The 26,245-nt window shown below is 43.3% G+C and overlaps 2 protein-coding genes across 6 annotated transcripts in view; one reads left to right on the forward strand and one right to left on the reverse strand.

The window, feature by feature from the left end:
- Nucleotides 1-1,484: 1,484 nt before the first annotated feature.
- becn1 (beclin 1, autophagy related) lies at nucleotides 1,485-15,312 on the reverse strand. Of its 3 annotated transcripts, none has more exons than XM_024386957.2 (11): nucleotides 15,225-15,312; nucleotides 14,129-14,262; nucleotides 13,937-14,001; nucleotides 13,752-13,810; nucleotides 13,382-13,609; nucleotides 12,104-12,298; nucleotides 11,406-11,552; nucleotides 10,983-11,132; nucleotides 10,740-10,800; nucleotides 10,347-10,489; nucleotides 1,485-2,635 (listed from the first exon to the last, which is right to left on the reverse strand). In XM_024386957.2, the coding sequence occupies exons 2-11, from the start codon at nucleotides 14,253-14,255 to the stop codon at nucleotides 2,467-2,469; spliced, it is 1,344 nt and encodes a 447-aa protein (XP_024242725.1). In that variant the 5' UTR covers nucleotides 14,256-14,262; nucleotides 15,225-15,312; the 3' UTR covers nucleotides 1,485-2,466. The 3 variants fall into 3 exon arrangements, with proteins under 3 accessions (XP_024242725.1, XP_024242726.1, XP_024242724.1); XM_024386958.2 differs by having other exon boundaries at nucleotides 14,129-14,259; nucleotides 15,225-15,288; XM_024386956.2 differs by lacking the exon at nucleotides 15,225-15,312 and adding an exon at nucleotides 14,341-14,624.
- The window catches only part of LOC112223766 (BRCA1 DNA repair associated), a 44,374-nt gene continuing 32,735 nt past the window's right edge, over nucleotides 14,607-26,245 (forward strand). For 2 of the 3 annotated variants that reach the window (XM_042305296.1, XM_042305297.1), the window contains exons 1-9: nucleotides 14,607-14,735; nucleotides 19,098-19,199; nucleotides 19,426-19,479; nucleotides 19,674-19,754; nucleotides 20,011-20,099; nucleotides 20,223-20,259; nucleotides 20,428-20,549; nucleotides 20,805-23,750; nucleotides 23,857-23,930. In XM_042305296.1, coding sequence (XP_042161230.1) covers nucleotides 14,665-14,735; nucleotides 19,098-19,199; nucleotides 19,426-19,479; nucleotides 19,674-19,754; nucleotides 20,011-20,099; nucleotides 20,223-20,259; nucleotides 20,428-20,549; nucleotides 20,805-23,750; nucleotides 23,857-23,930 — 3,576 coding nt within the window. In that variant the 5' untranslated portion in view covers nucleotides 14,607-14,664. Of the gene's footprint in view, nucleotides 14,736-15,293; nucleotides 15,378-19,097; nucleotides 19,200-19,425; nucleotides 19,480-19,673; nucleotides 19,755-20,010; nucleotides 20,100-20,222; nucleotides 20,260-20,427; nucleotides 20,550-20,804; nucleotides 23,751-23,856; nucleotides 23,931-26,245 lie in introns of those variants that run through there. The other variant, XM_024386954.2, reaches the window with a different exon arrangement.

Raw genomic sequence — 26,245 nt, forward strand, 5'->3', positions numbered from 1 at the left:
TGTTAGCAAGGAGTTATGTCAAAGATAATTCTCATTCATTGCAAATTGTGCAGTATAACAATCTGAATTCCAACATGACTTACACAATAGCAAAGTTATTTTAGTATATTGTGAAACATGATTACACACTCGAGAATAGATGCGTTGTTTACCAGAGAAAAGCAGAATAGCCTAACTGGTAATACTCAAATATACACAGCCATAGAGCTAGCTATGTGCTACATACAAGGCTAGCAACCCAATGACTGCCTGAAGAGCTAATCTCTTAAAGTGCCTTGAGAATGTATTCACTGGCCTACACACAATTCCCCATAATGTGAAAGTGGAATTATGGTTCTAGAGATTCTTTACAAATTAATGAATTAAAAGTATTCAATCCCTTTGTTATGGCAAGCATGAAGGAGTAAAAATGTGCTAAACAAGTCACAAATTGCATGGAGTCATCTGTGTTTAACAGGATTTTTGAATTACTACCTCATCTCTGTACCCGATCCATACAGATAATCAAATCAAATCAAATCAAATTTGTAATTGTAAGGTCCCTCAGATTCAACCACCAAGACCAGGGAGGTTTTGCTATACCTCGCAAAGAAGTGCACCTATTGGTAGGTGGGTAAAAAAAAACAAAAAAAAAACAGGCATTGAATATCCCTTTGAGCATGGTGAAGTTGATAATTACACTTTGGATGTGTATCAAAATACCCAGTCAGTACCAAGATATAGGCATCCTTCCTAACTCAGTTGCAGTAGAGGAAGGAAACTGCTCAGGGATTTCACCGAGGCCAATGGTGACTTTAAAACAGTTTAAGGCCCGAGAGAGAAAATTGAGGATGGATCAACTACATTGTAGTTATTCCACAATACTAACCTAAATAACAGTGAAAAGGAAGTTGGTACAGAATAAAAATATTCCAAAACATGTATCCTGTTTGTAATCAGGAGCAAGTAATACTTCAAAAAATGTGGCAATGAAATTAACTTTATGTCCTGAAAACAAAGTGTTATATTTGGAGCAAATCCAACAACAAATAACTGAGTACCACTCTTCAAATTTTCAAGCATGGTGGTGGCTGCATGCCTGTCATCGGCAAGGATGTTTATGACGAAAATAAACAGAATAGCGCTAAGCACAGGCAAAATCCTAGAGGAAAACCTGGTTCAGTCTGCTTTACAGACACTGGGAGATATTCAACTTTTAGCAGGACAGTAACCTAAAACACAAGGCCAAATATACACTGGAGTTGCTTACCAATACGATATTGAATTTTGACTTAAAATTATAATGGTAAGCCTTAAATGGCTTTGTAACAATGATCAACAACCAACTTGACAGAGCTTGAAGACTAACATGCAAACCTGGTGTGCAAAGCATTTAGAGACTTACCCACAAAGACTCTCAGCTGTAATCGCTGCCAAAGGTGATTTTAACATGTATTGACTCGAGGTTGAATACTTACGTAAATCAATAAATCAAGCAATCTGTCTAAGATTTTGATTACCTTTTTTTATACAAATGTTAGAATTGGAAATATCCTTTTACATAAGGCGTTCTGTGTGGGTCCATTATTGGCATTTTCATGTGTAATGAACCTGAAAAACCAAATCATATAGTGATATGGGTATTAAATACTGCCACAAGCCTCCTTGTCTACATTTAAATCTACACCAAGAAGTCACTTGTAGTAAAAGGATTGCCTTGTTGAAGTTGCCAATCAACAAAAGCACAGCATAATTCCGACGCCAAAGCTTTCGGTAGACACTTGGTGCAAACGTTCCAATGCTGTTCCAACGCATGGTGAAATTAAACCATCTAAACTATTAAAACATAATAAATGTACATTTTTCTGCAGATAGAGTGGAGTTGAACGAGAAAGATACAAACCAATTGACGAAAAATAGGCAGTAAACCAGATGTGACGTTCCAGTTTTGCACGTGATACATAAGAACCCATTCCAGTGCTGCATCTCAATAGTTCAATGTGTCCTTCACACCTTCCCTTCATGTGTACTGATCTATAAGAATTGAACAGGCCAATTGGAAACAGCTTTCACCTATCCAGTGTCATAAGATATGTGCATATGAAGGAAAAGACACAACCAGAAGCCACTTAGCTACTATTAGGACTCAATCCTGGAATGTGTTCCAAAAGTCTCAGATAGCTCCCTTCATAACACCTATGAGTCTAGGCGGACTTGAATGTGAACAATTTAACAGTTTTTATTTTGTCCTTTCATATGGTCAATGTGGAAATCAAACAAGGAAACATGACGTACTGGATTGGAACTCACACCTGTGGTGAATCTCAAAAGTCCTTCCTCCAGTCTTCTCCCCACCCTCTCAAAACATCACAGGGAAGCAAGGAGAGCATCGTAGAAGAAGAACTTTAGAGAGTCACACATTGTGACGAAATTGTGGTTTTAGAAGGGTCAAAGGGCACACCCAGGGTGATTCCTCATCTTCCTCCTCTATCGGTTGTAAAACTGAGACGACACCCATGCCAGGCCCCACTTGAGGTTGGTCAACATGAACTTGAGCGCCTTGGTCCACTGCTCCTCTGAGTTGAACTGGGTCTTGATGGAGTAGGAGCCGCCGCTGCCTCCCGTGTCCTCAATCTTGCCCTTCTCGACATCCATCCTGACCCATAACAGAAAAAGGTGCGTTAAAACTCAAACCCCCAAGTGTTTATTTCTTGAGGGCTATGAAAGAAACTGGTGCAACTAACACCCACATTTTTATTTATTTATCTAAAGCCAGTATGCTAAGACAAAACAATCTGCAGATTTCTCATGCTAGTGACTAGTTGGAGGCAAATGATCATGTAGAGACAAAGGATTAAGCTGTCAAAAGCTGACCAACTCCAGTTATTTGCTTGAACCCGCATGCACTCAACAGATTGCAGTAAAACTGTGCCTGTGTCATTTCCTGTCACAACTTGCAGACATGCTCCTGTGTGTTTTGTTGCTAACCTTACTTTGCTACCTGACAACTTTATGTTTTTTACTTTAATTACCATTTATATTTTTTTGTTTTTCCCTCATTCAACTTTCTTTCATTCAACTTTTTCACTCCGGACGCTTTATCTGGACGTGGTTCGTCAGGACCTCCACCAGCCGAAGCTAAGTAGTAACATGAACATGATGCCTTCCAATTGCAGTCGCTGTACTCATAATATACAGGAGAACGATTGCCTTACGGCGAGGATAGCTGCGCTGCAAGCCCTGCTTCAGACGCAATCATTAGGCAAGGGTAATTTCAGTGTAGGAAAGGATGAAACAGCATCTGTGCCACCAGTAAGTACAGATAGTAGTACAAATCCCCTCGCACGGTCCCCGCAGCCGGACAACTTTCTCATGGCTTCTGGAGGGAAATGCTGTTGGAATGCTCAACCGGTGTCGCTCATTCAGCCAACAAACTTTCAACCGGTTCTCCCCATTAAGCAGCGAGTCGGAGTCAGAGGCCGAGCCTTCTCTGGTCTCTACTCCTCCCGTTACGGGGGTCTGAGACGCCGAAGGCTCCCACCATTAGCTCTGACAAATTGAAAACCCTAGTCATTGGCGACTCCATTACATGCAGTATTAGACTTAAAACGAATCATCCAGCGATCATACATTGTTCACCAGGGGGCAGGGCTACCGACGTTAAGGCTAATCTGAAGATGGTGCTGGCTAAAGCTAAAACTGGCGAGTGTAAAGAGTATAGGGATATTGTTATCCACGTCGGCATCAACAATGTTAGGATGAAACAGTCAGAGGTCACCAAGCGCAACATAGCTTCAGCGTGTAAATCATCTAGAAAGATATATCGGCATCGAGTAATAGTCTCTGGCCCCCTCCCAGTTAGGGGAGTGATGAACTCTACAGCAGAGTCTCAACTCAATCACTGGTTGAAAACTGTTTTCTGCCCCTCCCAAAAGCCTGGCCTGTTGAGGAGTGACGGACTCCATCCTAGCTGGAGGGGTGCTCTCATCTTATCTACGAACATAGACAGGGCTCTACCTCCCCTAGCTCCACAATGAAATAGGGTGCAGGCCATGCAGCAGGCTGTTAGCCAGCCTGCCAGCTTAGTGGAGTCTGCCATGAGCCCAGTCAGCTCAGCTATCCCCATTGAGACCGTGTCTGTGCCTCGACCTAGGTTGGGCAAAACTAAACATGGCGGTGTTCGCCTTAGCAATCTCACTAGAATAAAGACCTCTTCCATTCCTGCCATTATTGAAAGAGATTGATACCTCACATCTCAAAATAGGACTATTTAATGTTAGAGCCCTCACTTCAAAGGCAATTATAGTCAATTAACTAATCACTGATCATCATCTTGATGTGATTGGCCTGACTGAAACATGGCTTAAGCCTGATGAATTTACTGTGTTAAATGAGGCCTTACCTCCTGGTTACACAAGTGACCATATCCCTCCTGCATCCCGCAAAGGCGGAGGTGTTGCTAACATTTACAATGGCAAATTTCAATTTACAAAAAAACAACGATGTTTTCGTCTTTTGAGCTTCTAGTCATGAAATCTATGCAGCCTACCCAATCACTTTTTATAGCTACTGTTTACAGGCCTCCTGGGCCATATACAGCACCCCTCACTGAGTTCCCTGAAGTCCTATCGGACCTTGTAGTCATAGCAGATAATATTCACATTTTTGGTGACTTTAATATTCACATAGAAAAGTCCACAGACCCACTCCAAAAGGCTTTCAGAGCCATCAGCGACTCAGTGGGGTTTGTCCAACATGTCTCTGGACCTACTCACTGCCACAGTCATACTCTGGACCTAGTTTTGTCCCATGGAATAAATGTTGTGGATCTTAATGTTTTTCCTCATAACCCTGGACTATCGGAACACCATTTTATTACGTTTGCAATCGCAACAAATAATCTGCTCAGACCCCAACCAAGGAGCATCAAAAGTCATGCTATAAATTCTCAGACAACTCAAAGATTCCTTGATGCCCTTCCAGACTTCCTCTGCCTACCTAAAGACGTCAGAGGACAAAAAAAAAAAAGTTAACCACCTAACTGGGGAACTCAATTTAACCTTGCGCAATACCCTAGATGCAGTTGCACCCCTAAAAACATTTGTCATAAGAAACTAGCTCCCTGGTATACAGAAAATACCCGAGCTCTGAAGCAGCTTCCAGAAAATTGGAACGGAAATGGCGCCACACCAAACTGGAAGTCTTCCGACTAGCTTGGAAAGACAGTACAGTGAAATATCGAAGAGCCCTCACTGCTGCTCGATCGTCGTATTTTTCCAAACTAATTGAGGAAATTAAGAACAATCCAAAATTACGGACTCCTCTTTAAATCTGCGTATTCCTCCAAAGCTCAGTTGTCCTGAGTCTGCACAACTCTGCCAGGACCTAGGATCAAGGGAGACACTCAAGTGTTTTAGTACTGTATCTCTTGACACAATGATGAAAATAATCATGGCTTCTAAACCTTCAAGCTGCATACTGGACCCTATTCCAACTAAACTACTGAAAGAGCTGCTTCCTGTGCTTGGCCCGCCTATGTTGAACATAATAAACAGCTATCTATCCACTGGATGTGTACCAAACTCCCTAAAAGTGGCAGTAATAAAGCCAAACCTTGACCCAGAAATTATAAAAAACTATTGGCTTATATCGAATCTCCCATTCCTCTCAAAAGTTTTAGAAAAAGCTGTTACGCAGCAACTCACTGCCTCCCTGAAGGCAAACACTGTATACGAAATGCTTCAGTCTGGTTTTAGACCCCAACATAGCACTGAGACTGCACTTGTGAAGGTGGTAAATCACCTTTAAATGGCGTCAGACCGAGGCTGTGCATCTGCTCCTAGACCTTGGTGCTGCTTTTGATACCATCGATCAAAACATTCTTTTGGAGAGATTGGAAACCCAAATTGGTCTACACGGACAAGTTCTGGCCTGGTTTAGATCTTATCTGTCGGAAAGATATCAGTTTGTCCCTGTGGATGGTTTGTCCTCTGACAAATCAACTGTAAATGTTCGTGTTCCTCAAGGTTCCGTATTGGGACCACTATTGTTTTCACTATATATTTTACCTCTTGGGGATGATATTCGAAAACATAATGTTAACTTTCACTGCCATGCGGATGACACAGCTGTACATTTCGATGAAAATTGCCCTCGCTGGAAGCCTGTGTTTCAGACACAAGGAAGTGAATGGCTGCAAACGTTCTACTTTTAAACTCGTACAAAACAGAGATGCTTGTTCTAGGTCCCAAGAAACAAAGAGATCTTCTGTTGAATCTGACAATTAATCTTGATGGTTGTACAGTCGTCTCAAATAAAACTGTGAAGGACCTCTGCGTTACTCTGGACCCTGATCACTCTTTTGACGAACATATCAAGACTGTTTCAAGGACAGCTTTTTTCCCATCTACGCAATATTGCAAAAATCTGAAATTTTCTGTCCAAAAATGAAGCAGAAAAATGTATCCATAATTTTGTCACTTCTAGGTTAGACTACTGCAATGCTCTACTTTCCAGCTACCCGGATAAAGCACTAAATAAACGTCAGTTAGTGCTAAATACGGCTGCTAGAATCCTGACTAGAACCCCCAAAATTTGATCATATTACTCCAGTGCTAGCCTCCCTACACTGGCTTCCTGTTTAGGCAAGGGCTGATTTCAAGGTTTTACTGCTAACCTACAAAGCATCACACGGGCTTGCTCCTACCCATGTTTCCGATTTGGTCGTGCTGTACATACCTACACGTACGCTACGGTCACAAGACGCAGGCCTCCTAATTGTCCCTAGAATTTCTAAGCAAACAGCTGGAGGCAGGGCTTAGTCCTACAGAGCTAAAATTTTTATGGAATGGTCTGCCTACCCATGTGAGAGACGCAAACTCTGTCAACCTTTAAGTCTTTACTGAAGACTCATCTCTTCAGTAGGTCCTATGATTGAGTGCAGTCTGGCCCAAGAGTGTGAAGGTGAACAAAAAGGCACTGGAGCAACGAACTGCCTTTGCCGTCTCTGCCTGGCCAGTTCCCCTCTCTAACCTGGGATTCTCTACCTCTAACTCCATTACAGGGGCTGAGTCACTGGCTTACTGTTGCTCTTCCATGCCGTCCCTAGGAGGGGTGCGTCACTGGAGTGGGATGAGTCACTGACGTGGTCTTCCTGTCTGGGTTGGCACCCCCCCTTGGGTTGTGCGGGATCTTTGTGGGCTATACTCGGCCTTGTCTCAGGATGGAAAGTTGGTGGTTGAAGATATCCCTCTAGTGGTGTGGGGGTTGTGCTTTGGCAAAGTGGGTGGGGTTATATCCTGCCTGTTTGGCCCTGTCTGGGGGTATCATTGGATGGGGCCACAGTGTCTCCTGACCCCTCCGGTCTCAGCCTCCAGTATTTAATGTAGTCGGGGGGCTAGGGTCTGTCTGTTATATCTGGAGTATTTCTCCTGTCTTATCCGATGTCCTATGTGAATTTAAGTATGCTCTCTAATTATCTCTCTCTCGCTCAGAGGACCTGAGCCCTAGGACCATGCCTCAGGACTACCTGGCATGACGACTCCTTGCTGTCCCCAGTCCACCTGGCCGTGCTGCTGCTCCAGTTTCAACTGTTCTGCCTGCGGCTATGGAACACTGACCTGTTCACCAGACCTGCTATTTTCAACTCGAGACACTCTCAATGATCGGCTATGAAAAGCCAACTGACATTTACTCCTGAGGTGCTGACCTGTTGCACCCTCGACAACTACTGTGATTATTATTATTTGACTATTTGGCTGGTCATTATTATTTGGCTGGTAATTTATGAACATTTGAACATCTCCACCCGGCACAGCCAGAAGAGGACTGGCCACCCCTCATAGCCTGGTTCCTCTCTAGGTTTCTTCCTAGGTTTTGGCCTTTCTATGGAGTTTTTCCGAGCCACCGTGCTTCTACACCTGCATTGCTTGCTGTTTGGGGTTTTAGGCTGGGTTTCTGTACAGCACTTTGAGATATCAGCTGATGTACAAAGGGCTATATAAATACATTTGATTTGATAAGTGTGTGAGATACTAGAAGTCTCATTATTTGTGAAACAATTGTCACAACTAATCCATAAATTCCAAATGTTCTGTTTAAACATTCTGGTGTCTGGTTGCTGAAAATAGAACACAAGTATCCAAAACAATCTAGCAGATTCCTCCTGAGGTATAGTTACCACAGTAGATCACCATAAAATACAGAAATTGCTACTAGACAAAAATTTAGTTGCAGAATCAGGTGAGGAGATTATTGCAGCCACTACAGGAAGATAATGCTTTAACAGGGAAGCTTGGAGCTGCCAGTAGCAACTCCATTCAGCCTGCCCTGCCATCTCAACCCAAGGCCACTGAGAAGCTTCCAGTGCTCAAACAAAAACAGTTTTAACACCTCCAGAATCCCAGTACTGGAGTTGACTGAAGAAAGAAAGGGTGCTCTGCAGCGACTTGCCAGTTTGAAGGCTGTGGAAAAGAAACCACATCCTTCCTCCAGAATCCCAGTACTGCAGAAAAAGAGGTCCATCTGCAATGGGAAGAGTCAAGGACTGCATGTAGCTCCAACATCTCAGCAGTCAGGGAAGGCTACTGTTCCTCCCATCCGGAAGCCACAGCAACCCACCCGGACCAAGAGGGATCAAACCTGCGTGGTGAAAGACATCTACCTCCATAGTGCCAAGCCATTGAAGGCAGTCCATGGAGCCAATATGGTCACCAAGATGCCACTGCCTCCCATTAGAGCCAGAGTCACTGTGTCAAACAATGATGCCAAGAAGCCATTCCAGCCAGTCAGACCACAGGGCAGCCCTCGTCCTGGTGCTTCAAAGTACAGAAGGCAGGTTGTGAAGAAACAAGGTCAGTTCAAGACTCAGACCCTAACTGTACAGGATCTACCGCCATGCCCCGATGAGATGGTATGGGACGTCTTTAACTCAGAGGCTGAGCAGGTGATGGCATATATGAAGGCCAAGCTGATCAGTGTAACCCAAGAACTGAAACTAATGAAGAGTGGGGCCAAGATGGATGCTCAGGCTTTGGAGGAGAAAAACGCAAAAGAACGGTTGAGAAAAAAGGTGGAGAAGTTCATCCAGGAGATCTGCCTGATGAAGGTGGATTCTGACCTATGGGAGATGATAAGAGATAATGAAGAAGAGGAAGAAAGGAGTAAAGATGTGAGGAGAAATGGAGAACAAAGCAGTGTGGCTAGTAAGCCAAAGCAGACAGCCACAAGCCAAAGGAAGTCAAGAAGGGTTTGAACATGGAAGAGAAAAAGGAGGACAGACAGGTAAAGTAGCCTGACATTACAAAGCCATTCTAACTGCTGATCTAGTGTAGTGTTGGTGATCAAGTGCGTTTGTATCAGAGGAGGCTGATGGGAGGAGTTCTAGGAGGATAGGATCGTTGTAATGGCTGGAATGGAATTAATGGATCGGAATCAAACGTGGTTTCCATGTGATTGACGAGTGCGATACCGTTCCTTGTATTCTATTCCAGCCATTACAATGAGCCCATTACAATGAGATTCTCCCACCAGCCTCATCTGGTTTGTACATATTGTATATATTGTCTTTGTTGCCCAGCTGCCCATTATTTGGCCCATCTGATAACATCCATTCATTCAGGTGGTGTTGAAACGTCGATTTGGGATGAGTGCAGCCAACTCCAAGCTGAAGCAGTGTGAGCACTGCGGCCGGTGCTTTGATCCTAGTCGCTTGGAGAAACACAGTGAGATCTGTGCCAAGCTCTCCTCAAAGAGCTCGAGACGGGGGGCCTATGACTCCACCAAGCACAGGCTCAATGGCACTGTACTGGCTGGCTACGTGAAGCGATCCGTGGTGTGATGCACCAAGGGACCTGAGTATGTCGCTCTTTTGTATTGAACAGACAGACATACAGTGACTGCTAAACCCCCTGCTGCCCAAATTAGGACTTCTACCTTGGAATCTGTGAGGGTTCCAATAAGAGGCAGTACTACTAGGAGGCAGTATTGTATCCAGAAACGTCGAAACCAACAGTGTTCAGCAGTTCCTCTAATCTACAGAAACACCCGTTTAAAACACCTCAATAAAATCAAATCCAAATACTCAACTCAATCATTGTCAGATGTGTTACAAGTACAGGAAAGTAGAATAAATGACATTAAGAAACAAGGGAACGTATTTGTCAAATCTGAATATGAAAAGGAGCGATTTTTTTTTTAAATTGGAAAAATGAAGAAAAAAACGAATTAATTTAGTTGTATAACTTACCAAATTTATACAAATAACTGAAGTAGGTCAGCTTTTGACAGCTTAATCCTTGGTCTCTCTGAATAATCCATAGATGATTACAATTATAATTCGATGATGTCTGCTAGACTAGTTGACTGACCTGTAAGGCAGGCAGAATCCCGTGTCTCCCTTCTCCACCTCCTCCTTGAACTGCTGCACACAGTCCAGGAAGGCCACCATGGCATGGTCAAACTTGTTGTCCCAGAAGAAGCGCAGGCCCCCTGAACAGTACAGTGGTAGCTCCTACACACACAAGAAGACCGAGAGAGTGGAATGTACCATATATATGGCCTATTCACTGGGGTTGGCTTGGGCCAGTCTAATGAGTATTTCAAAAATAATATTAAAAAGGATAGTTCACTATTAATTTTTTTCACAGTTCATAAATATATATATATATATATATATATATATATATCTCCATATAGTAGCCAGCAGAAAGTGTGTTCATGTGCCTTTTAGTGTGACCTTACTTTCTGGTAACAAGCATTACCTTGGACTTGTCTGTAAGTGACTCCAGGTAAGAGTGGTTTCCATATGGGACCAGGCGGTATCTAAAGAGAGAGGTTCAAGTAATCCAGCAAGATGTTTTACATTGTACAATATGTCATTTAAAATAATGTATCATGTTTATTTGGATATGATAAAATAACTGATTATTTTGGCAATTGAACACATTACATGGCGTAGAAGGGTGTGCGCGTGTATATGTCCATATGTGCGGGTCTTGTCTGACCTCTGGAAGCGTAGCCCCATCTTGTTGGCCAGGGCGTGGAGCAGTAGCACGGTCTGACCCCAGGCGGCGTTGATCTCGTTCCACTCAACGGGGACACTGGGTAGACGGCCCAGACGGAAGTTATTGATGGTGCCAAACTGGCCACTGTGCCTGAGGATCAGAGACAAGGTTATTATAAGCACTAAAAACTATCAATGTAAAAGATGCCGTTCAAAATTCTATGTGAAGACAAGATGAGGGCTGAGAGACAGAGGCAGCTGTTCATTCTAAACGCAAGCATGCACTCACCACCACTTCAAACAGAGATTAAGTTGCTCAACTGACATACATTGGGTCAATAATTCATGCGTGCGTTTGTTTGTGCACGTCTGTATTTTAGTGCATGTATAAGGGTCCGTAATGCGTCGGAGTATGTGTCCTTACCAGATGTGGAAGGTGGCGTTGAAGACGTTGGTCTTTTTTAGGCGGTCCAGTTGAATCTGGCAGTATCGCATCTGGTTGTCCACACTCTTCAGCTCGTCATCCAGCTCCAGCTGCTGCCGCTTGAACTCACTGTACTCCTTCTGGTACCTGGAGCACACAGACACACATCACACACACAGGCCAGGGGAGGATAAGGGATTCATTTGTGAAATTGAATTATATAGTGCATAGAGTAGGGGTTGATTTGGTGTCTCCCTCTTTTTCCTCATCCCATTCTCCCGTCTTGCAATGTACCAGCGTTTCCCAAACTCGGTCCTCAGGTTCCCAAGAGGTGCACGTTTTGGAGTTTGCCATAACACTACACGGTTGATTCAAATGATTAAAGCTTGATGATTAGTTGATTAGGCTGTGTAGCGCTAAGCCAAAAACCAAAACGAGCAACCCTTAGGAGTCCCGAGGAACGAGTTCTGGAAACCCTGCGTTATACAGTCTCAAAATGTCAGTTCCCAGTAGGGTGATCGTTGTCCCATTCATTTCTTTACTAAGTGCATAAGGTTGAGACAGCGGACTTCCAAAGCTCATTTTACACTCTAACCCGTGTGAGACAGAATGACAGCCACCACAACCAAAGTGCTTTGAACTTAGAAATACAACAGCCAAAATTACACAGAGGTGGAGGACAGACAGCCATTACTCACTGCAGTTCCTCAGTGTCTAGCTGCTGGGAGTGGCTGCGTCCCTGGACCAGGTCCTCGGCCACGGCAGCCCTCTGCTCTTCCACCGCCTCCAGCTCCCCCACCAGTGACGACTCCTCTTCGCCCAGTTTCTGGAGCTCCAGCAACAGGCTGTCCTCCTCCTCCTCCTTCAGCTGGGACAGCAGCTCCAGGCAGTTCCTAGTAGAGGACACACACCGTAGTCAGACAAGGAAAACACACACACACACACACACACACACACACACACGGAAAAACACACATGAAAAACACAAAACACACATAGACACCTTTCCCGGCCGCGTCATGAAAAGTTGCGTGCACCTTGCAGTGGATACAAGCACATGCAACTTCAAATGCAGCTCGTGCAAGTTAACGAACGCAAATTCAGATGTTATCGTCCACAACGTCAGAGGATCGATCACGTAGCAAGCCAGCGAGGCAAGATACAATATCACAAATAAAGCTGGATAAAGCCAGAAGAATAAGATAACTTGTTTTACATATCTGTAGCCCTCGGTCTTCTGTGTTTTCACTCGCTCACTGTTAAGTTTGTCAAGGTTCCTACTTAAATGTTAGCTGATGGTTTCTCTGGAATGATGGCTTCTACGGTTGTGGCTAGATAGAGTACAGCATTTTAGCCTAACCCTTTTATTAACATAATTATCCTAACCTGCAACGTAAATTATAATAACCTGCTAAGTAAATTCTCAATCTAGCTAGCCAAAACCGTAGAAGTTGTACAACTGAATGCGTTCAACTGAAATGTGAATCAGAGAGGTGTGGTGGGGGCTGCCATAATCGACATCCACGTCTTCAGCACCAGTGGGTTAACTGCCTTGCTCAGGGGCAGAACGACAGCTTGAGGATTCGATCCAGCAACCTTTCGGTTACTGGCCCAACGCTCTAACCACGAGGCTACCTGCCTCCCATCAAGCCACCAGTTCTGAGAAACCATCAGTGTCACCACACTGGGATGCGCACACGTCAATAGAACGTGAACAACAAAATTGCCCTACACATACACAGGCATCAAAAACACCTATCCACATACATGATTCAGGCATGCAAATAAGTGATCCTCTTTTGAGGCACAATATTGCTCCAGGCAACAAAATATTGGTGTAAACTAAGCCCTAGTGGGTCTCCCTGCCTAAGAATTTTTTTCTAAAGCAAATCCTGCTGTATGTTACATAGTGTAGTACACTATGACTACCCACTAGTTATGTAATGTTAGTGTAGTTGCAGTGTATGACTACTCACTTGTAGTTCTGGCACTCGTTCTCTGTGATGTTGAGCTGCGTGTCCAGGTGGTCTAGCAGGGTGTCGGTACACTCCTCACACAGCGGGTGGTCTACGTCGGTCTGGCCCGACATGATGTCAAACAGATCGCTGGTCACCTTCAGCCTCCGACTGAGGTTCTCCATGGTGCCTCCGTCCGACGCTTCTCCAATCAGAGTGAAGCTGTTGGCGCTCTCTGTGGACATCATCCTGCGCGCGCGCACACACACACACACAAAACTATGTAGGCATCGTCCTAGGCCTAGAGGGTATGGTAGTTCAAGTTCAGAGCAGGGCATTACACTGTGTAGGCCAAGCAGACTGGAAGGTAGTAAGTTAGACATGATGCTACCTTGCAGGAGGGATGTATTTTCTTGCGACTCCATCTTGCTTTGTTTCCACAAAGGTTTCCTGGAGGAAGAGAGGAAAATCAGAACCCCTGTCGGTGTTTAAAACTCAATTTCTATGAAGGATATTGCTGTGAAACCTGGTTTCAAAACCATCTTTCCATTGGATTGAATAAACCCAGTGTCTCACCTCTGGAGCACTTTCCGTCTCATTGCTTTCTGTCTGCTTGCTTGGTGTCACTGTGACCAGAGGAGCTGATGGGACAGAAGACACACAGACTCACAACGCCGATCTCTGTCTCTTCCTCTGTAGCGCTCTCCAAAGCATGCGCACACACAACCACACACACGCTCTCTCAAACATACACTCAGGTAAACATACCAATAAGTTCCTGGATGGTGACACGGTCGAGCACATTGAAGGATGTATCCAGCTTTAGAGGCTGACTGCAGCGCTGACACACAAAGCTGACCTGCATGGTGGTACTAGAGGACTTGGAGCCCTCCATAACAACACTGGAAACAGAATTAGTAGGGTTAGCCGGCGGGAAAACTACTCGTGACTGGTGGTTTTGCTAGCACAGTTTAGCTTACCCCATTCATGGACGCCAACTACTTTTGCGACTACTGACTGGGTGAATTTAGTTCAGAACCCCGATGCTTGCCCTAAACATTAACATGAATCGCTTGCGGTACTGCTTTGGAAACTTAAGCTACATAACGTTACATTTTATATTTATATCAGCGAGAAATAATTGTCAAAAAACAAAAGGTAAAAGACTACACCTGTATAGCGTTAGGGTTATTGCCACACTGCCATATTTCCATGTTACCGCGTTTGTTGACGGAAAACAGACAGTGGACTGACTATCTGTGTTAATAAACTATCTGCGAACACCTGTGTGTAAAGGGAAGAGGATGCCACAAACGTGGGGTGTAATCATTAGTCCAAATAGATGCAAAACTTCAGTTCGATTGGACAAATTCAGGTAGGTCCCATCACAGTTTCGTTCCGTTTAAGAAACGTTTTTTGCAAAAGAATCAGCGAAATGAATACATCCATGTAATGTTGTCATTGAAAATGATTGTCGGCGGCAACTGCGTTAAAAACCGGTTAAAACAATGTACAACTGTGATATTATTTTTGATGTGATATGAAAGTAGAGGTATTTATCTTTATAGAACCGTACCGCAATTGAGAATCGATTCATGTTTACATTCTGGCTTCCAGAGCCAATTCGCCTTTAAACAGAACATATACGGTCCGACCTTGGACTATAAGAAATAATGTTAGGCTCATTTAGAACATGATTGGGCTAATGTTAGCTAACAGTAGCTAGATGGCTAAAATACGGTACTAACTCGGCGGTTGAAAACAACACAGTGTCAGTAGCAAAGTCTCATATTTATTTATATTTCAACCACAGAAAGACTTAAGTATATCAAAATATATCTTTATTTGACAAGAGTTTTCTTACCATAGGACTTTATTGTTGTTTTTAACGGATATGACGCCTTTAAGATTGCTCGCGAAAGGAAGTTGTCATTCTTCAACGGGAAGGGTTGTGGTCACGCGCCAAAATAGTTGCGGGAAAACCAAACTGAATCCAGGAGAGAAGCAAGATACAGAAGTACTGTGAAGTTTTACTATTTTCTTCATTCACTCACTATTTGTGTCAGGTGTAGTGTTATAATATGTATTTGCTCTATTGGTGATCTTATTGAAATCAAGCAGTCTCGTCATTCAGTACATTAATTATGCCTGTCTCCACTCAAACTCAAGTTGTGTAATTGGCGTTAGCTAGCCACAGCAACAACATTGTGTAACGTTAGTGACCAGCCTGCAGTTGTTAGTAAGCTGGCATGCAAGGACACTGACACACTAGTCTTACTATTTTTATATATTTGGCACATTTTATTAACACCTTACGAATAACAATAGATTGCTATTAGTTAACGTTACACCACTAACTAGTAGGAATGTAAGGGCTCGATTAAATCAGATCCGCATCTTTAGCCAACATGAACATAGCGGTTGTTTTGAGGTGTTGGAGGTGGAACCGTTTATGGCACGTTCAAAACAAGTGTGAACTTGGAAGAAAACGAGGTCCGACTGGGAATAATCGTTTTGAATGGTCATCCAACTCGGGAACTCGGGCCTATTTTTAGTGCTCCGACCTGAAGATCAATAGTGCCATAATTTGACCTCCCAGTTGTTTTGAACGCGGCATTAGACCTGTCAAATCCACAAGTGGCTCCCGGAATTACAGCTAGAGCGGACATAGCCATTGGCTGCAGAGAGTTGCAAAAACAGAAATCCCATGCAGTCTTGTTTACACAAATTCGAACACTGGAATGTGAGATGCAATCTTCACCTGGATTATGATGATAAAAACGTCATTATTCAGCTGAATGATTTTTCAATTTTAGCATTATTATTTATATATAGCTAACACGTTCTGAACTTCTAATGCCTAGTTCATTCATTATAGGCACTGCATTACGTTGCGCCAGATGCCATTAATCTCTCTTTTGTGTCCTCTGAGATTCCCAAAGATTGGAAAGCAGCTGCAGTCATCCCCCTCTTCAAAGGGGGGGACACTCTTGACCCAAACTGCTACAGACCTATATCTATCCTACCCTGCCTTTCTAAGGTCTTCGAAAGCCAAGTCAAAAAAACAGATTACCAACCATTTCGAATCCCACCATACCTTCTCCGCTATGCAATCTGGTTTCAGAGGAGAGCTGGTCTTGGGTGCACCTCAGCCACGGTCAAGGTCCTGAACGATATCTTAACCGCCATCGATAAGAAACAATACTGTGCAGCCGTATTCATTGACCTGGCCAAGGCTTTCGACTCTGTCAATCACCACATCCTCATCGGCAGACTCGATAGCCTTGGTTTCTCAAATGATTGCCTCGCCTGGTTCACCAACTATTTCTCTGATAGAGTTCAGTGTGTCAAATCGGAGGGCCTGTTATCCGGGCCTCTGGCAGTCTATGGGGGTGCCACAGGGTTCAATTCTTGGACTGACTCTCTTCTCTCTATACATCAATGATGTCGCTCTCGTCGCCAAACCCACTGGCTCTAGGTCATCTACAAGACCCTGCTAGGTAAAGTCCCCCCTTATCTCACCTCGCTGGTCACCCCCAAAACCAATTCTTACTCTGGCCGCCTCGCCTTCCAGTTCTCTGCTGCCAATGACTGGAATGAACTGCAAAAATCTCTGAAACTGGAAACACTTATCCCCCTCACTAGCTTTAAGCACCATCTGTCAGAGCAGCTCTGATTACTGCACCTGTACATAGCCCATCTATAATTTAGCCCAAACAACTACCTCGCCCCCTACTGTATTTATTTATTTATTTATTTAGCTCCTTTGCACCACCATTATTTCTGTCTCTATTTTGCACATTCTTCCACTGCAAATCTACCATTCCAGTGTTTATAAACATTTTAAAAACTTGCTATATTGTATTTACTTCGCCACCATGGCCTTTTTTGCCTTTACCTCCCTTATCTCACCTCATTTGCTCACATTGTATATAGACTCATTTTTCTACTGTATCATTGACTGTATGTTGACTGTTTGTTTTACTCCATGTGTAACTCTGTGTTGTTGTTTGTGTCGAACTGCTTTGCTTTATCTTGGCCAGGTCGCAATTGTAAATGAGAACTTGTTCTCAACTTGCCTACCTGGTTAAATAAAGGTGAAATAAATAGATACAAATTTAAATGTGGACGTCCACAACTGAGAGGATTCACAATTCCCCCCTTGCGGTTGAATTTGCGTTTTCTTCAGTCCAGCCAGAGTGACTAAACCACAGAAAAATAGGAAATATGTGGTTTTCAGTGACTTTATGGAATAGCTAGCAACGTGTAAACAATTACTCATTCCTGTAAGTGAGTACTATTTTAGTAATAATGTTAAATAATGCACATGAGTTTTAAGACAAGTCTATTATGACTGTTGCCTCCCGTTTTAAGTTTGATGGCAATGATGTTTTTTGTTGTGATAATAATTAAGTGGAGGTCGCTAGCTACAGTGGTATCTTTAGCCTATATTTTAGCTAGTTAGCTGCTCTGCAAGCTAGCTTGATCTCAGACAAGATACAGGCTCTCCTATTGAGTTACAAATATTACATGCACAGATGAGACAGATATTTCACCGGATGTATAAATGTGAAGCATCCGCTTTGCGTTTCTACTCACTACCAATATGATAGTGAGAGGAAGTCCAGTGGCCGGTAGTGGGAGGAGATTTTTTGGCCAACATTCTGCTAATTTTCTATTTAATGAAACGTTTGGTCTCAATTCAGTTTTCTGTTCCCAAAACTAGAATCAGTTCTGAACAGAGTGGACAACGTTTTTTAGACTTTACCAAAGTATATAAACAAGTATTTGTTTATGAGTGCAAAGTTGAATGGAGTTATTGCACACGCACACATCAGACTACACATTGCCAAACAGAAAAATGCACATTTTGCTAGAACGCGAAAATAGGATCTCGCTAGCTCGTGCTTGGCTCTGCCGAATTCCTTGCTTTTTCTGCCCACTATGACTCATTTGTTGTAATTTGCAACGACGGGCTGTGGTCTATCTTGGTTATAGTTATAAAAGTTATAAAAAATCTTTGTTACTTGTGTCAGTTCAGTAGTAGGGCAAGATTTTATATTTTCTTCATTTATTATTCAAAATACAAATCAACAATTTACATTGTTACATCATACAAAAGATAACACAGGTATTATTAACAAGAAAATACTAAAACATACACTTTTTTTTTTACTTGATATTTTTTGTAATTGTAGTGATTACTACAGTAGTGGGGCAAGATTCCGATGAAGATGGCATAATGAAATTCATCAGGCCGTAGCTGCTTTTAGCAACGTGAGTGTATTTACATACATTAGCGTTGCTCCCAATTGGGTTGCACAAAAACAGTCAGCGGGAATCCATATGATTCCCAATATGATGGGGGAATTTGAAAATATCTAAGGAAAATATTATTCAACAGACTCTAAATGTGGGTCTGTTGTAGACCCACTTCCTCTCTGCTTACCTCATGTCAAAAAATCCCCCTCCAAATGATTCCTTTTTGGTTCACATACAGGACTTTTATTTTGCCCACCGGCACACTAACTTGAAATTTAATTTAACGTCTGACTTCCTACGGACTGCTTTTGTGCAACCCTATACAATAACGGAGCAAGGCTAGTGTACTAAATACACCAGTGATGCTAATAGCAGCTAGTGGGAACATAGATGGCTAGGAAATCAACTTGCTAGGAAAAGCTCCAATTATTTCTATTATCAGAAACTAATGAAATCACCCATTACTTGGCTACAGTTGTGCTGCACATGAGAAAATGAACACCATGATGTCCCCGAAGGCTGAAGATGTCAGACAGGGGATCTCTGTCATCTGTGAGATCTTGCAGTGTCCAATATGGTGAGTGTGACAGCAGAATAACGTTGGCCATCTGTAGAAGATTACTGTATTGTGTAAGGTGTGTTGATGTTACATATACTTTTGCTGGTAGTTTACTGTTGTTTAGTATGCAGGCTGTTTCTTCTTTTTGTTGAAATCAATTGTTGTCTGATAAGCAGCAGGAAGTAGGCAATTATGATCCTGTTCATAGTTTGTTCTTCTGCTCTATGCTCTCTGTTCCATGTAGTTTGGAATTGATGAGCACACCTGTGTCTACTAAGTGTGACCACCAGTTTTGCAAGTAAGTAAGCTTTCACTTTCTTTGCTGTGGTCCAAATGAACTTTACTGCTGGTTCATTATGTAGTGTAAGTGACTGTAAGTGATTTTTAACGTTTATTTTCGATGACAGTGTTACGCATTGACATCTCCCACTAACCTGGCATTGTTTTTATGTTGTACAATCACTCACAGTTGTTGCTCTCTCCATGAATTAGGTTTTGTATAATGAAGCTTTTGGACAGCAGTAGGAGAAAGGAGGCCAACTGTCCAGTTTGTAAGACAAAGATCACAAAAAGGTATGCCATATTGACTGTAGAGGAATACCCCCCCAGAATTGTGTTCATTATGAGAGTAAATGTGTCAGAGATATGCTTTCAAATGAAAATTGTACTGTGCTGTACTTCTCAAAAGATCACAATGTTTTGAATTATTCTGCGTTAATGAATCAGACTCTGGGTGTAAGCCTGTTTACTTTGTTTTCTGGTAACTAGTGACTACGTGTGATTTATAGTTGGGTCAATTATGTTATTTGACCCTGTTGTCTGTGTGCAGGAGTTTGCAGGAGAGCCCTGGGTTCCAGAAATTGGCCGAGGGATTGCAGAATATGGTCCAGGCCTATGAACATGACACCTGCACAAACTGTGAGCCACATCGTTTAGCTTCTATCACCAAAACATGTTACTATACTATAAGTCATGTTTGAGATGTGCTAGAATTTTGATAATGATGACTTAGTTTGACTGTAACATTGTTTTTTTTTTCAGACTTCACTGGAATGTCCCAGGTGAGGAGACATATGAGGTAAGAACAGTACCACCGAAAACAATTATAGAGCTAGTTTCAATAAAGATGTGGTACATTTACTTACAATAAGTATTTTTCTATCTGTTGTCACTCCTGCATATTTTTGAAATGAATTAGTATTTAAACATTTCCTTCCATCTTCCTTTTCCTTTCTCTTCTAAACAGTGTCACAGAGACTGTGCAGAAGAAAAACGGCCATGATGTCTCATCTGATGACGTATGGGCTAGTGACCGTGCTGATGACGAGGATCATGAGTTTTCAATGCCCTGCTCGTCAACTATAGCAGGTGAGAGATTTCATTTGGGTATGTTGTGTTGTCAATTTTCCTGTAACTATTTCTTAATAGCATTATTGATGGACAGCTGTATTAGTAGATTAATAAGAATAAGTCATTCAAAATAATAGGGTATATTTCATTCATTGAAATTACTGAAAGTCTTAGAATGTCTTTTTTTTAAAAAAAGCATGCTTTTCACATGATTAATTGAGCATATGATTATTATGAGTCTTGTGTTAGTCACCGCCATGCCTCTCTCCTCAGCCAAGGATGGCTTTGCAACGCTCATGGGTCTTGAAGATTCTTGTCCTGTCATTTCGGACGAGGGGTTTGACAGCAGCCTAGGTGACATACCTCCAGCCACTGAAAAGCATACCGATGACTCTAAAGCTACCTCCACCACAGAAAAACAGAAGCCAGCATTAGAGGCAGAAATACCTGAGGTTGTTGAAAGAGCTCCCTCACGACCTCAAAAGCTTGTAAAAAAGATAAGCACTCATCCTCAAGATCCACCATGCTGTCCTGAAAAGGTCAGAAACCATCCTGTCAGACGATCCACGAGGAATAACAAAAGAGAGTCCTTGACCGAAATGATTGACCAGAATCAGAAGAAAAGTCTAGAGAAAGTCTCTGAGTGGCTCATGAATAATTCCTCAACAGAAGTAAACTCTGAGAAGGAGAAAAACACAGAGGGCTCTTATGACTCTTTGGCAGGAAGTTGTTCCCCCTCCTCACCCTTAGAGGATAACCTCAGAAATAAGGACCAGAGTCCAAACAGAGAAGAGCGTGGCAAATGTCTTGAGGAGCTGGTATTTGGGGCTGTTTACAAACGGGATCGAAGAGGGAACCGCAGTTTTTCACCACAGAATATAGCGATCACAGACCCTCCACCACCCTGTCCAGCTGAGGAACTCCAGATCCTGAAGAAGATTGCCAAAAGGAGGATGAGAAATAAACTGACACCTGCTGACTTTGTCAAGAGACCAAGATCTGAGGAGAATGAAGACAGTGTTATGGATGACCAACCAGAGATGACAGAAACACAAGAGGATTATCCCAATGAACACCCAAAAGATACTGAAGAAAATAAGTTGATTGACCTGACTGGGGAGCTGAATTCTAATAGCTCTGACAAGCAAGGAGAAGAGCTTGATGAGTTGCCGGAAGGTGACAACAAAGAGAATGAAGATGTTGAGGACAGTCCTGTGTTTGATGTGCCACTACGGGAACCTGGGAGGAAGTCAAATAAAAAGATACACGGTAGGTGGCAGGACGTTGACGGGGATTTGCAAGGGAATGTAAAGTCGGAGAATAACGAGCAAAAAAAGCCTGCCAAGAAAAAAGGGGAAAACATCAAGGTGGAGAAGAGCAAGGCAACCAAATCGTTAGTCCTTGTGGGTGTCGGAGAGGGTGGAAGTGACTCTAAGATGCCTAAGAGCAGACCGTCAGGCCAGACCGAGGTTCAGATTGAGAGTTACCCTAGCAGTGAGGATCCAGGAAGCCCAATCATGAGGAGAACCAGGAGGAGTCGGAGGCTTCAGCTTTTCACAGAGGAAGTACAAGGGAGTAACAAGATCGGCACTGCAACATCCACAAAGGTTGTCGTTCTTGATTCAGACTGCAACGAGATGCAGCAATCAAAGGAGGCGAAAGCTGACACCGACAAGGATAATGTGGCGTGTTTGCAGAACCAAAATACAGAAAAGGCTGTCAGGAAAAACGGATGTGTTTTAGATGAAGAAATGGGAGGTATTGAGAGCTTGGACTCTAGCGAGAAAAGATTGTGTGAAATGATTGATTCACAGAAAGTGAACCAAGTTGAGGAGTCTTTTGTTGAAGTCCCAAGTATAGGAAGTCCTTGTCACGCTGATGTTGCTTGTTCAGTGACTATGGTACCAAGTTCAATTAGTACCCCTGAGGCAAGTGGCTCATGTGCCGTGCCTGAGAGTGTAAACCAAAGTAATCCGGTTATCAAACCATTAGATGACTTGAGATCAAATGTACCACAAGAGACGTCAGCCAGCCAGGCCAAATGCATTGATCTAGATGAGGATGTCCGGAATGACAGTGAGCTGGACACTGAGCAACTGCTGAAGAGCTTCAAAGCCACCAAAAGGAAGTCCTTCCACCTTGGTAGTCCAAATATCAAGAGGAGTTCCTTCTGGTCCAACAAGGAGATTACAACACTTACAAAGACTCAAGAGAACAAACATGTTGGCACAGATATGGAAGCAGGAAATGGGCAGGGATTTTCAAGGACAACGGAGTGTCCCACAGTCCAACAGGAATCTGAGAAAGGGACAATATTAGAAAATTCTTGCTGTAGTGATTTGAGCCCACCTTCAAGTTCCCTCAACAATATTTCACAAGAAAAGGCGCAGAGGAATCGTAAAAGGCTCAGAAAATCCATTCTTACCAGACCACCTCAGGATTTAGTGGATTCTTCGAAACCTGATACCAGTGGGAAGACCCAGAAACAGATTCTGTCCAGGCTTTCTGGCAACAGCTCAAAAAGTGCCCTCAGTCCCAACAAAGTCACAAAAAGCCAAATGGAATCTCCCCACCAAGCTGTGGGTTCTGGTCTGCTCTTTCCAGCTTTTGGCGCCTCTAAGGAAGATCTACCAGATCCGACACCTGTAGCTTCAAAGCAACTTAAAGTCCCTAAAAGTCAGCAGCTATACAAAGTGGAGGGCAGCGTGAGTAAAAGTCCAACAGAACTGGAGAGTAGCCACAGTGTTGGATCAGAGATGGCAGTGGAGTTAAACAAAACGTGTCCAGAGAACATGACTGGAAACATGGCCAATACAGAGTCCTCCTTGACTCCAGATGGCCTCCTTCCAATTATCCCATCAGTAGTTATCCAAGAGGCGCAGAGGACTAAAAGATGTGGTGTGGTCAGCTTGCACTCTCCCATCAAGAGCACCCTAAAGCGGAGGAAGGCTCAGAGACTGGAGTCTTCCTCGGAGTCCAACTGTAGTGGGGAGGAAGAGGAACTGCCTTCCCTTGCACAAATTTTCAGACCGTCGACTTGTCCACCAACCGCTGAGGAGGAGGAGGAGGAATCCGTCACATTGCTCAAAGACCATGCCAGGGGACAAGGAAGCTACAGGGAAGATGGGCAGCGAGCAAGCAGTCCTCCCATGTGCCCCAGTCCCGAATGGGTCACCACCAGCCAGGCATCTGTGGATCTGTTTGGAACACCAGAAGAAGGTGAGAGAATTTTAGGCCTTATTATATTAGTGATATTACCTGTGATTGAACTGAGACTGAAACAGGAAATGCGCAAATGCATTTTCAATTGTTTCTGATCTTTCAGCTGAAGGAATGGCAGGTGACACTGGCCTGACACAGGAATCATCACAATTTTCAAGCGAGTGTATTGCCACTCAGGTAAGGATATTTATACTCCGGCTTGTTATTTCATATATTACTAGACAGTAGACATTAAGAACCAAGTTATAACTTACTTTGATTCATTTTTTAATAAAAGGAAGTGTGTGTAAATCTGACACTGGGTAGTGATATAGATTTTTTAAAATATATATAAATCTCAGCTAAGCATAAATGTTTCCTCTGCATTTTTGCCAATATTTTCCAGCTAATTTAATACTCAACACGTGTCACACCCATCTTTGGTACATATGTAGCTATGATTTTCAAATGTAAATATGGCCCTCTATATCACAAGCAGCAGTAGTAGTTTCCAGTATTGGATGCTTTGTGCTGCATTGGCACGCCATGACCAATAGATGGCAGACATTGTATTTATTTATTTTTTCCACCAAGCTTGTCAGTGCTTGGAAGACAGACTACATGGACGTGTAAAGAATGTCCCCCTCAGCATCTTTCTAAATTGCATTTAATTTAAGTTTGAGGAAATGCGGCCAAGGAGATGATTCTCGTTTTCTGCCCCATCCATCTTCATGCACTCCTACTTTGTCTGCTGTATTTGATTGAGAGTTTGGTTTATGTGGTTTTAGGCAGCGGATAGGAGTTTATTCACAGCTGTACAGCCAGTTGAGGATTGGGTCTCTCTGACAAGTGTGTGTCTGTGTCTACGAGCTTCCAATGCACACTTGCCTGTGCGCGTGTGTTTGGCTATTTTTACATGCTGACTACCTACAGTATATGTTACTCCGATAGAAAATAATCTCGTACATCACACCTCTTGGCCTCCATAGAGGATTTACTCGCCAGTAGTCATTCTGCGTCTGTATGGCCAGTGAGTAATGAGGTTAGCCAAAGCCCTGACACATCTAAGGGGCATGGCTGCAAGCCTTTTGGGGCTGGGTGTCTTCCATATCTGCCCTGAACCGTTGAACCCTTGGTCTTCCCCTCAGACATATGACTACACCCCAACTTTCTCTCTCTGTTTCTTTATCTCCATCTCTGTGTGTGTGTGTGTGTGTGTGTGTGTGTGTGTGTGTGTGTGTGTGTGTGTGTGTGTGTGTGTGTGTGTGTCTCCTCGCTTTTTTGACCTCTTGGTCTGTCTTCCTCATCTCCATCCTTCTGTCTCTCTACCTCTTTTTGATGAAGTGTTCAGCGCTTCAAGCAGGTTTCCGCTGCCAACTCCAGTAATGCTGCATGGCAGAAAATCCATCTTTAATGTTTGGTTCTGTCACCACCAGTCGAATGACATGCCTAGCGCCATCCTCTCCTAGTTGGTGGATGTTTTCTATTGTAGAATTTTGTCACACACACACTATATATACAGAAGTATGTGGACACCCCTTCAAATGAGTGGATTTGGTTATTTCAGCCACACCCGTTGCTGACAAGTGTATAAAATCAAGCACACCGCAAAACAATCTCAATAGACAAACATTGGCAGTAGAATGGCCTTACTGAAGAGCTCAGTGACTTTTTCAACGTGGCACCGTCATAGGATGCCACCTTTCCAACAAGTCAGTTCGTCAAATTTCTGCCCTGCTAGAGCTGCCCCAGTCAACTGTAAGTGCTGTTATTGTGAAGTGTCAATGCCTAAGAGCAACAACGGCTCAGCCACAAAGTGGTAGGCCATACAAGCTCACAGACGAGTGCTAGCACGTAAAAATTGTCTTTCCTTGGTTGCAACACTCACTACAGAGTTCCAAACTTCCTCTGGAAGCAACGTCAGCACAATAACGGTTTGTCGGGAGCTTCATGAATTGGGTTTCCATGGCTGAGCAGCTGCACACAAGCCTAAGCTCATCATGCACCATGCCAAGCATCAGCAGGTGTGGTGTAAAGTTCGTCACCATTGGACTCTGGAGCAGTTGAAACGCGTTCTCTGGAGTGATCAATCACTCTTCACCATCTGGCAGTCCGACGGACAAATCTGGGTTTGGCAGATGCCAGGAGAATGCTACCTGCCTGACTGCATAGTGCAAACAGTAAAGTTTAGTGCAGGAGGAATAATGGTCTGGGGATGTTTTTCATGGTTTTGGCTAGGCCCCTTAGTTCCAGTGAAGGGAAGCCTTAATGCTACAGCATACAATGACATTCTACACGATTCTGTGCTTCCAACTATGTGGTAACAGTTTGGGGAAGCCCCTTTTCTGTTTCAACATGATAATGCCCCAGTGCACAAAGCGAGGACCATACAGAAATGGTTTGTCGGTGTGGAAGAACTTGACTGACATGCACAGACCCAGGACCTCAACCCCATCGAACACCTCTGGGATGAATTGGAATGCCGACCATGAGCCAGGCCTAATTGCCCAACA

This window comes from Oncorhynchus tshawytscha, linkage group LG24 (genome assembly GCF_018296145.1).
Source record: "Oncorhynchus tshawytscha isolate Ot180627B linkage group LG24, Otsh_v2.0, whole genome shotgun sequence".
NCBI classification, from domain to species: domain Eukaryota; kingdom Metazoa; phylum Chordata; class Actinopteri; order Salmoniformes; family Salmonidae; genus Oncorhynchus; species Oncorhynchus tshawytscha.